We start from the raw sequence: 12,366 nt of genomic DNA, 5'->3' as shown, positions 1-12,366 counted from the left end.
AAGAGGTTAGGGCTGTTCAGCTTGGAGAAGAGACGGCTGAGGGGGGATATGATAGAGGTCTTTAAGATCATGAGAGGTCTTGAACGAGTAGATGTGAATCGGTTATTTACACTTTCGAATAATAGAAGGACTAGGGGGCTTTCCATGAAGTTAGCAAGTAGCACATTTAAGACTAATCGGAGAAAATTCTTTCACTCAACACATAATAAAGCTCTGGAATTTGTTGCCAGAGGATGTGGTTAGTGCAGTTAGTGTAGCTGGGTTCAAAAAAGGTTTGGATAAGTTCTTGGAGGAGAAGTCCATTAACTGCTATTAATCAAGTTTACTTAGAGAATAGCCACTGCTATTAATTGCATCAGTAGCATGGGATCTTCTTAGTGTTTGGGTAATTGCCAGGTTCTTGCAGCCTGGTTTGGCCTCTGTTGGAAACAAGATGCTGGGCTTGATGGACCCTTGGTCTGACCCAGCATGGCAATTTCTTATGTTCTTATGTCTGCAGTAGGTACTGAACGGTAGTGTGCTGTAGATGTTGACATAGCCCTAACTGAGTGTGCCTTTACTCGCCCCTGGAGAGGAAGGTCTGCTTTCTCATAGCAGAATTCATTACAGTCTGCTAGCCAGTTGGAGAGAGTTTGTTTGCCCACTGCAACTCCTGGTCTGTTTTTGTCAAAAGAAACAAAGAGTTGGGTGGATTTCCTATGGACTGCAGTGCAGTCTAGATAAAAAGCGAGTGCACGTTTATAGTCCAAGGTGTGAAAAACTCTCTCACCCTGGTGAGAGTGAGGCCTTGGAAAGAAAGTGGGCAAAACTATGGATTGATTAAGGTGAAAATCCGTTACCACCTTAGGCAGAAATTTGGGGTGAGTGTGAAGGCCCACTCGGTCGTGCAGGAACCTTGTGTAGGGTGAGTGCTGTGACCAGTGCTTGTAACTCACTGATCCTCCTAGCAGATGTAATAGCTACTAGGAAAAGTACTTTCCATGTAAAAAATTTTACATCACAGGAATGCAAAGGCTCGGAGATCGCATGAGCCTTGCAAGCACTGCATTAAGGTCCCATTCTGTAACCGGTGGACGAATGGGAGGCTTCAGCTGAAGGAATCTCCTCATGAACCGACTCACTATGGGTTGCGCTGATATTGGGGCATCCCCTATTTGTTTGTGGTATGCCGCAATGGCACTCAGGTGTACACATACAGAAGTAGTCTAGAGCCCAGAATCTGAGAGGTGCCATAGATAATCTAATAGAGATGGAGTGGGACAGGAAAAAGGGTCAATACCTTTTTGAGTGCAGCACTTGGTAAATCTAGTCCACTTGGAACGGTAAGATTTATGTGTGGAAGTCTTTTGTGAAGCTACAAGAACCTGAGAGACTTGAGTTGAAAGACTGAGCGGTCATAGGATCAAGCTTTCAACATCCAAGCTGTCAAGGCAAGGGTTTGTAGGTTTGGATGACGTAAATGGCCTTGATTCTGAGTTATGAGAGTGGGTGCTGTGCCCAGGCGAATTGGTTCCCTGATCGAGAGATCTAGAAGTATGGGGAACTATACTTGTCGAGGCCAATACGGGGCTATGAGGATCATGGTCCCTCTGTCCTGTTGTAGCTTCACGATAGTTTTGACTATGAGTGGAATCGGAGTATACGCATATAGAAATCCTGTGTTCCAGGGACGAGCAAAAGCATCCCTGGGGAACATTTGTCGACGGCTGTGGAGGGAGCAGAACTTTTCCACTTTGTGGTTCATTTTGGACGCAAAGAGATCGATGGTTGGGTGACCCCCAGCGTTGAAAAATTTTGCTCGCTACACAGGGATCCAGAGACCATTTGTGGTGATGGAAACGTCAACTGAAACTGTTCGCTACGACATTTTGTATGCCTGCTAGATAAGTGGCCCTGAGATGCATGGAGTGTGCTAGGGCCCAGGCCCAAATCTGCACTGCTTCCTGACACAGGAGATAGGAACCTGTGCCTCCTTGTTTGTTTATGTACCACATTGCTACTGTGTTGTTTGTCTGTATCAGCACAGTATTGTGTGAGAGGCAGTCTTTGAAGGCATAAAGGGCATATCGTATCGCTCGAAGTTCTAAAAAGTTGATTTGACACTTTCTTTCGAGCGGCGTCCACGTACCTTGTGTCTGAAGGTTGCGGACGTGAGCTCCCCAGCCCAAGTTGGATGCATCTGTGGTTAAAGTTACTTAAGGAATCTGTTGGAAAGGTAACCCAGTCTGTAAAGCCGATTGGTTTGTCCACTATCGAAGTGAAAGATGTAAGTGGGTGGTGACTCGTATTAGGGTTGACAGAGACTGAATAGCTTGAAGCCACTGAGACTTTAGAGTCCATTGAGTCCTTTGCATGGCTAATTTTGCCATAGGGGTCACGTGGACTGTAGATGCCATATGGCCCAGTAGTGTCAGGAATTGATGAGCAGAGGCGAAGTTGCAGTTGCTGAGGGAGTTTGCAAGATTCGCTAGGATGTTCGCACGGTCGCTTGGAAGAAAAGATTTTGTGACTGTGGTGTCGAGGTCTGCTCCAATGAAGGTGAGGAGTTGAGACGGGTTCAAATGTGGATTTCTGATAATTGATTAGAAATCCTAGGGAATGAAGAGGGATATGGTGCTTCTCAAGGCAGCGAGAGCTCCTTGCTTGGATGGATTCCTGATGAGCCAGTTGTCTAGGTAGGGAAAAACATGAATGCTGTTTTTTCTTAGATGTGCAGCCACAGTTGCCAGGCATTTTGTGAACTCCCGAGGTGCTGAGGCCAGTCCGAATGGAAGGACTCTGTATTGGAAATATCTTTTTCCCACTACGAATCATAGATTCTTTCGATGTTGTGGGGAAATGGGAATGTGAGCATAGGCTTCTTGAAGGTCCAGAGAACAGAGCCAATCTCCTTGTTGCAATAAGGGAAGAATGGTTCCCAGGGAGACCATTCGGAATTTTTCTTTATGAAGAAATTTGTTGAGATTGCGGAGGTCTAGGATGTGGCGGAGACTGCCTGTTTTCTTTGGAATTAGGAAATAGCGGGAGTAGAACCCTCTGCCTTGTTGACACCGGGGAATGGATTCGATAGCCCTGGTAGTCAGCAGGGTGGAGAGTTATGATTGTAGTTGAGATGTTATAACTCTGTGTGACCACAGAGGAATGGGTGGAGAATCCGGGGGTAATGTTTGAAATTTTAGATGGTACCCTTGATTCAGGATGGCTAACACCCACTGATCTGTGGTGATGAGACTCCATTGGTGTTTGAAGTAGTGGAGCTGACCTCCTACAGGCAAGTTGGGTTCGGGGTTGTTGAAGAGGTTGCTGTCCTCTGGTATCGCTTTCAAAAACCAGATGCTGGTCCTGTTTGTGGGGGTGGCTGAGTTTTTGCCTGCTTTGGTTGACGTGGACGGAAAGGCATGTAGAAGTAGGTGGATAGTATCTATGAGGCCGATAGAAGGGCTTTTTATTATCATGTCTTGTTGGTTTTCGTGCTGAGGATGGCTGGTCCGATGGCAACCTGGACAGCTGGCGGAGGGTCTCATGATGATCTTTAAGTAGAGAGACAGTGGTTTGGACCTTCTCTCCGAAAAGATTGTCTCCCGTGCATGGGAGATCCACTAGTCTGAGATCAGAGGCCTTCAGCCAACCCCACCTCCGTGCACTAATTCCAGCAGCTGATAGACGGGCAGATGTTTCAAGAGTCATATGCGGCCTGTACTTCATGTTTTCCTGACTCCAGCCCTTTGTCAATGAGAGCGTTGAGTGACACTTGCTGTTGTTGAGGGAGAGTATCTGCTATGTCCTGAACTTGTTTCCACAAGTTCCTTTGATATTGCGTCATATATAACTGATATGCCGCAATATGGGGCACAAGCATGGATCCTTGGAACACTTTTCTCCCTAAACCATCCAGAAATTTATGTTTCTTTCCTGGAGGAGCAGATAAATGTGGTTTCTGCTTCCTTGCTTTTTTCTGGGCTGATTCAACAACAAAGGAATGATGTGGCAACTGTGGTTTTTGAAAACCTGGTGTATGTTGGACCAGGTATGTTGCGTCTGTTCTATTGACGGCTGGCACAGAACAGGGATGCTCCCATAGACGATGCTGAAGTTCCAGGAGTACTTCATGGATGGGTAGGGACTTCCTTCTTTCTTCTGGTGGAGAAGGTTCAGATGGAAGGTCATCAGTATCAGTATCCTCCCAAGGACTGTGTTGAAGCTGAAAATGGGATCCAGAAGGATCTCAAGGGTCCTGTGGAAGAGAACGCTTTTCCATCGACGCAGATTTTGATAGTTGTTTTGGAATCTGCTTTGGTGTCGATGGAGGCAGAAAAGGCATCGACGGGGAACCAAAAGGCATCAATGGCACTGATGGGAACCGATGAGCGGCATCACCCAATGGACCAGGCTGTGAAGGAATGGATGGACCAGGGAATGATATTGAGGGCATTGATGGTATACGGGACTTTTGTAAGCCTGATGGCCCTGGTGACTGATCAGAATCTCCATCATCATCTTCAGATGAGCCTGGAATGGGTATTGCTGGAGTCACCAGTAGATGTTTTGGTATGGACAACGTCAATGGAGGCATCGGAAGACCCATCGATGGTATCTGTGCAGGTGTTGTAAAAACACAGAGTAAGGCGTAGTGTCTTGTGAGAAGAGGAGCGAACATGGTTGGCTCAGATGCCGATGTCGATGGTTGCATCGGTGTCAGTGGAAGTTGGAATTTCTGTAAGGCTTCGATGACTGCCTGTTGAATCACTGAAGTCACTTCTTCCCTGGAAATTGGGACTGGGTCCACTGTCGCAGGAGAAGGTAAGACTGGTGTAACTGGCACTTCCACAGCAGAATGTGGTGGCACAGTCTCTGACACAGACGCTGGTGGAGAGCGCCTCGGTGTCTCAGGTACAGAGGGGCATGGCAGCTCTTGTACCCGGACCCGTTTTTTTAATTGGTTCGACATCCTTCGAAGCCGATGCAGGCACCGATGCTTCCGATGGAACGGAATCGGAGCGGTGTCGATGGCGTCATTTCTCTCGATGATCTTTGCTGGATATTGAAGAGGATGCTATAGAAGATCCAGATGGGGTCGGTGATAGACTGTCATCGACCTTTTTCTTACCTCGATGTTTTTCAACAGAGGAAGGAATTTCTTTTGGTGACGACGCAGAAGATGATGATGGAGTGATCTTTTTGAAAAGTTCCTCCATTTCATCCAGTCGGGCTCTCCTGCCCTTCGGTGTCATCTGGGCGCAGGTAGAACATGCACGGACATCATGGCCTGATCCCAGGCAGAGAACACAGATGTCATGCGGGTCTGTAATCGACATTGTCCGGGGACAATTGGGACATCTTTTGAACCCTGTGGCCATTATAAACATTTTTAGGCCAGGTAACGGTTGGTGGCTCGCGGATACTGATAGTAAAGTATCCGGAATCGAAAGAAAAAAAAAAAAAAAAAAGACTCCAAAGAGTACTCACCGAACGGGATGTTGAAGGGAGACCCAAGAAGGAAAATTTTCTGACAGAAAATATTATTATTATTATTATGGTGAGAAAACTCACAGAGCTCCCTTCAACGCAAGGCTAAAAGCAGCGCGGAAAAAAAGAGACTGAAGGGAGACCCCTGTAGCTGCAGGGATCGTTGCATACTGGGCATGCTTAGTGGGCTCAGTGTGCCAGACAAATGTTTCTAGAAACTTTGACAGAAGTTTTTCCCTGATAAGGCTCCATCGATGATGTCACCCGTATGTGAGGACTACCATCCTGCTTGTCCTGGGTTAATACAAATTCACCAGCTAAGCACCTTGCAACATTAAATGCCATGTTGGGTGAGGAGGGAAGCGACTGCACAGCAGGTTGTCAAAAACTAACACAAACTGTGGTCTACAGCAAAACAGAAGTCAAAACCTAGCCCCGGGGACAATTTGCTGGAATTAATGATGACTGAGCTATGAAAAACCAGGCTCATTCTGCGTATCCAAAACACCCCTTCTTGAACTGCGATAATTGGACATATCCTAAGCAAGGGCTCCACTTCAGAAGCTCCTATTTATGACTGAATACCGAAGTTCATCTAGTTAAATTCAAGATGACTGTTCGTCACCACTGTGAAATGTACACAAAAAAAACAAACAAAAAAAAAACTTTTTTAAAAATCGGAGGAATTGTTCTGTAGTCATTAGAAGCCTGACTATCAAGGGATTCCAGAGTCATGTAAATAACTTTTCATCCATGGGTTATGTGAATCTACCTGCTAGACTTGGCATGTAAATAGGGGGTGCCCAAATATATGCCCTCCCATGCTAATTTGGGATATATCCTATAGCAGTAAACAAAGTTTAAAACTGCCCCTGCCTCCCCCCAGTGGGTTCACTGCATACTGGCTGTTGACAGATTGTTGAACGAAAAGGCTACGAAAGCTCCCTTCATGTTCATTTCCAACCACTCATTTTCTGTTGCAGTAATATTTTTTTCGTAGGCCTCCTTCCTTTCTGCATTAATCACACAGAGTCACAGGGTATGTAACTTGGCTCTCTCTGCTGTCAGAAGGGTGTAATTCAATTCTTCGGTCTCAGTGCAAGGGGGTATCAAACACCGTATCCGGCAGGATGGAGATTTTCAGTTTCTTTTCAGGCCAGCTGTACTCCTTTGGAAGTTTAAGCTACATGCAACAGAGAAAGAGAAAGTTGATCATTAAAGGGCTCCCCTAAACTAGATGAAAATTAAAAAAAAAAAAAAAAGAAACACAAAATACAAACGTTTGATTTAAAGGATTTAGCTCACTGTTAATGTTAAGCTCTGGGCTACATCTGCAGAAACAGTTGTGAGAGCTCAATGTTTGTTCCAATGTAGCTTTGCTGCCTGACTTTATAAAGAAATACAAAGGTTTCCTGTTTTTTTTTTTCTTACAAAAAAACCTGGCAGTTATTTCGTTACTGTTTAATGAATGACTAGTGCTGTAAGAGAGCCTCTACAAACAGTGGACAACTTTGGCTCTATCATTCTGTTTGTTGTTATGTACATTTGTTTTTTCATGCTTGAAGAAAATCTTTTCTTCCCCACAGTGCATTAACCTTCCACTAGATTCTACAAAGACACACAAGATGCATTTACGACAACACAAGCTGTTGACACAGAAACAGTGAGGTCATTAATTTAGTGCTATTGCTTCTCTGCAGCAGCAAATGCAGAAACCTTTCCATGCTAATGCTCAAAAATAGCAAGAAAAACTGCAAAAGATATGAGAGATTCAATGGGCTTATTACGTATAGATCGGAATGTATAAATATTTTTTTAAACCTTAATTTCTTGGTTTGATAAAGCTAGAATTCCGGAACAAGTTTTATAATTGGTCACTTTTTTTTTTTTTTTATAATTTAATGTTATTAACAGCCAATCAATAAGATCATCCAACATCTTGAAACACTTAGGTAGAACATAATGATTATGAACAAGTCAAAAGTCATGTATACATTAAAGCAAAAATGATTTGACTGAGAAATACTGCAGACACAAATTCCTACTGTTACTGCCTCCGTTTTATTTTGATTTGCTGTATCATCCCCTCCCTTCCCTACCTTTCTCCTTCAGCACATATTCCTTATTCATAACATCCCCTAATCCTTATATCTACCCTCCCCTATATCCCCCAAGAAGCTAATGGTATATGTGTGCTCCTCATTCACATGGAAATCTTCAATTGCTCTATCTTAAGCAGACCCTCTTTTTTCTTTCCACGCAAGATAATGTGTGCACGATTTTGTGTCATGCAATATAGCGGTAGGTTTCCCCAACAAACACTCTGGTCAACCCTACTTACACCTTCTCCTTTGGTGGAAAATCCTCCTTACGCCACCATGCTGCCAATTCACACCTAGACACAACTATTATATGCAATATTGGACGTCTCATTTTCTCACTCAAATCTCCCAATCCCATGGCTATCAATAGCAATTTTTCCCCACCTGCCATCCTGTGATAATTAGGGTGATAATCATGTCCCAGTACCTTAGGACATTTCCAGAGATGAAAAATATCATCCTTCCCTCCACAGCCCCGCCAACAAAGATCTGAGTCAGAAGGAAGCATTCTATTTAACTTAACTGGAGTCAAGAACCTTGCAACCATTCGCCATAATATTTGAAGAAACTGATCTCCTCCCAGTTAATTGAAAACACAGATCCCATGCATCCTCTTCCAACCCACCCCCCAGATCTTTTTTCCCAAGCTGCTGTGTGTCTAGGTTTAAATCCCAATTCTCCTCACAAAGCAGCACAAATTTTTGAGATTGCCTTGGAGACACCAGCCTCAAATAATGATTTATTCTGTTGCATGGCCCCTGCTACCCCGCTGGAACAGGTAAACGATACCACTTGCATATAAGTGAACCTATCACTCTCTTAAAGCACATCTAGGACCCAGCATCTCAAAGGACAAAACTCCGTTTCTATCCCAAAACTGCCCTAACCTCTCCAGACCCATATCTATCCAGCGTGCTGCCACATCTTTAGAATTCCCTGGAGGAAAGTCTTCATTATACAAAAAAAAGAAGAGGGTCTATGCCAGTAATGCTTGTCCCCTCACCAATAATTTTATAAATTTAACCCATATTGCTAAAGTCCCTTTTGGTCTAGGGAGATGCCCCTCTGAGGCCCTCCACTAAGCCCCCCTGCATCCACACAAGTCTATCAAGAGATGGGACCCCAGTCAAATCACACTTCAAAACTATCCAAAGCTTCGGTTTAGTCACACCATGCCAATCCAGCACTGCTTGCAACTGAGCTGCAACTCCAATCTAGGTACTCCCAATCCCCCCGAATATTTCGGCTGATATAGGACCTTTCTTGCCACCCTAGGTGGCCTTTTCCTCCAGATGAATCCAAAGATTTTCCTCTCCCACCCTCTAAGCATCACATCAGAAACATGTACCGGAAGAGTCTGAAAAACATAGAATCTAGGCAATAGGTTCATTTTAACAGCATGTATCCTTCCCAGCCAAGATAACTGTACTCGCTCCCACCTCTCTAGATCTCTGATACTAATGGACTATACTTTATATCAAATAAATTGTCCAAATTCGAATATATACGCACTCCGAGGTATTTCACACTCTCCTTGGCTCTCCTAAAAGGCAATTGGTTCTGCAAACTGCGCACCTCCTCCTTGGGCACGGTAACGTTCAAGGCTTCTGAGTCATCTTCATTAACTTGAATCCTGAAATAGCCCCATGAGATCGCAACTCTTCCAATAATGTTTTCAGAGACAATTCGGGGTCAGTCAACGTAAACACATCATCTGCAAACACTGTCATTTTATAAAAGTTCACCCTCACTGATACTCCTTTTATGAGCGGATGTAGCCTAAATTTTGCTACCAAAAGTTCCAAAGAGAGTGCAAATAATAAAGGCGACAGCAGGCAGCCCTGTCGGGTACCCCTCCCCACGGAAATAACTCTGAGTACCCCCATTAACCCTAATACAAGCCTTTGGCTGATTATATAACTCTTGCACCCACTTTATAAAATAGTCACCCAGACCCAATTTCTTCAAAACCTGGAATAAGAAGAGCCAATCAACCCTGTCAAAGGCCTTTTCCGCATCTATTGCCAACACTACTGCTGGAGCTTCTTGTTGTTTTACCTGCCTCATTAAATTTATAACCCTCCTCACATTATCTGCAGCTCGTCTGCCTGGAACAAATCCCGACTGATCCTCATGTATAAGTATGGGGGGAGCAACTTTACTCAAGCTAGTACTTTTGCTAAAACCTTTAGATCTAGATTGATTAATGAAATGGGATGGTATGAACCACATAATGTTGGATCTTGCCCTCCCTTTGCCTAAAACCATGATGCCAGCTACATCAGCTCTTGGAGCCAATTCCCCAGTGTCCCTTAGGTAATTAAACATTTCTACCAAGGTCAAGTAATAGCCAACTTGAAGGTTTTATAAAATTTGGATGAGAATCCGTGTAGTCCCAATGCTTTCTCTGTTTTTTCTTTTGCAACGTATCAGAGACATATCTCAATCCCCTCTCCATACCTCCGCTATTGCTGTGGGGCCAAAAACGCTCTGATTGCAAAAGTTTGCTAAATCGGGGTAGAAGCTCTGGGTCTAAACTGCCATTTCCCTGGGTGACGTCACTTTCTCTATAATTGGTCACATTTTAAATCCATCAACTACTAAGAAGTTTCAATGTCAGACCTAAGTTTGATAAAGCACCTGGACATTCCTGATTAATAATAAATAAATAAATAAAATAAAATCAGAACAGGTAAATGTGAAACCAAAGAGCTACAGAGCAAGAAGTCAATGTGAACGAGTACATAAAATTATTCAGAGTAGTTAAATTCCAAGTGAATTGTGATAAATTGTAGGAGGACCTTGTAAAACTGGAAGATTGGGCGTCCAAATGGCAGATGAATTTTAATGTGGATAAATGCAAGGTGATGCATGAAGGGAAAAATAACCCGTGCTGTAGCTACACGATGTTAGGTTCCATTTTAGGATTTACCACCCAGGAAAGAGATCTGGGCGTCAGTTGATATTACATTGAAATTGTCAGCTTAGTGTGCTTGTGGCAGTCAAAAATGCATACAGAATATTAAGAATTATTAAGAAGGGAATGGCAAATAAAATGGAGGATGTCATATCCTCTGTATCGCTCAATGGTTAGACTGCACCTTGAATACTGTGTGCAGTTCTGGTTGTCGCATCTCTAAAAAGATATAGTTGCACTGGAGAAAGCACAGAAGGTAGACTAAAATGATAAAGGGCATGGAACAGTTTCCCTATCAGGAAAGGCTAAAGAGGTTAGGGTTGCTCAGCTTGGAGAAGAGATAGCTTAGGGGAAATATGATAGAGGTCTACAAAATCATGAAGAGACTTGAACGGGTAAATGTGAATCTGTTATTTACTCTTTCAGATAATACAAGGACTAGGGGCACTCCATGAAGTTAGAAAGTAGCAATTTAAAACAAATCGGAGAAAATTCTCACTCAACTCACAATTAAGCCCTAGAATTTGTTGCCAGAGGATATGATTAAGGCAGCTAGTGTAGCTGGCTTAAAATAGGTTTGGATAAGTTCCTGGTGAAGCCCATAAACTGCTTTCTGGTGGGCCTTTTATCTTCTGGCAACATATGCCCCTTAGATTCTCCGAGTAGCTTTACCAACTGCTCCAGTTCCTCACCGAACAGGAGTTTACTCTTAAAACGGGAGGTTACACAGCTGAGATTTTGAAGACAAATCCGCTGACTAATTGCGCAGCCACAGCAGTCGGCGCGCAGTCACTACAGAAACCATGCTGCGCGCTGAAGTTCGCACTATGTCGTAAAGTGCATCTGCTACATATGCGATGCCCGCCTCCAAACGAGCGCCCTCCAAGGCAGCAGCACTGCCAGCTCCTGTAGTGGTGTTAGAGGCCTGAACCCAGCACAAACATGCCCTCAGCATGAGGCTGGTGCAGATCGTGGCCCGAAGACTCAATGCAGCCACTTCAAAGAATCGCTTCAACTGGATCTCCAGCTTATGGTCCTGCATATCTTTTAAAGCGGCAACATCCGCTATTGGAATAGTGGTCTTTGTCACAGCCGAAACCGCCGCATCCACCTTCGGAATTTTCAGAAGATCCAAGACATCTGTTGAAAGAGGATAGAGCTTGGCCATAGCTCTGCCCACCTTGAGCCCCAATTCCGGTGCATCCCACTCGCGGGTCACCAGCTTGCGAACCTTTTTAGGCAGTGGAAAGGACGAAGTGGGCCCCCGTATTCCGTCAAGAACCGGATTAACCCTATCACTATCTGATTCTTCCTGAGAGATCTTAAGCCCCAGAACTTCCAACACCTGGGGAATAAGGGGTTGTAATTCCTCCCGCTTAAAAAGGCGGACCACGCTAGGATCATCCCCTTCTGTGGGTGGCAAATCATCATCATCTGCAGCATCTTGATCAGGGTCCCCAAGATCAGGAACCAAATCTGGAACCCGAGCTGAACCTGGATCTGGAACTCCGGAGGGTGGGGGAGAGGTCTGCGGCCCCTGGGGACCATCACTTCCTCCGCGGGCCTGCTGTTCCTCAAGTCAACCCTTCTTGAACGGCAGCTCAGAAAGACCCACTAACTGAATTTGCCTCCTGAAGCCCGCCTGCTTTCTGGCCAGGAAAGCCTGGTGCATTAACAAGACAAACTCCGGCGAAAACCCCTCCGGGTCTCCATCTGCCGGAATGGGATCCTGAGGAGCTAGTTCACCCAGTCCCCCAGCACTGTCCTCTGCCACAAGGGCTAAGACTGGAGGGGATCCCTCCTTCCTTGAGCTTTGGCATGAAGACCCCCAGTCCTGGGGGGAAGGGCTCAGGGCCCGACGAACACTTCATCCCTAGGAAG

At 44.8% G+C, this 12,366-nt stretch overlaps 1 protein-coding gene across 2 annotated transcripts in view; it reads right to left on the bottom strand.

Moving 5' to 3' along the window:
• Positions 1-5,711: 5,711 nt before the first annotated feature.
• The window catches only part of SUFU (SUFU negative regulator of hedgehog signaling), a 268,510-nt gene continuing 261,855 nt past the window's right edge, over positions 5,712-12,366 (bottom strand). For both annotated transcript variants that reach the window (XM_029610267.1, XM_029610268.1), the window contains exon 12: positions 5,712-6,649. In XM_029610267.1, the coding sequence (XP_029466127.1) occupies positions 6,560-6,649 (90 nt within the window). In that variant the 3' untranslated portion in view covers positions 5,712-6,559. The remainder of the gene's footprint in view (positions 6,650-12,366) is intronic.

This window comes from Rhinatrema bivittatum, chromosome 7 (genome assembly GCF_901001135.1).
Source record: "Rhinatrema bivittatum chromosome 7, aRhiBiv1.1, whole genome shotgun sequence".
Classification (NCBI taxonomy): Eukaryota; Metazoa; Chordata; class Amphibia; order Gymnophiona; family Rhinatrematidae; genus Rhinatrema; species Rhinatrema bivittatum.
Note: the sequence above shows the minus strand (reverse complement) of the source record. Positions and strands in the feature narration are given on the sequence as shown.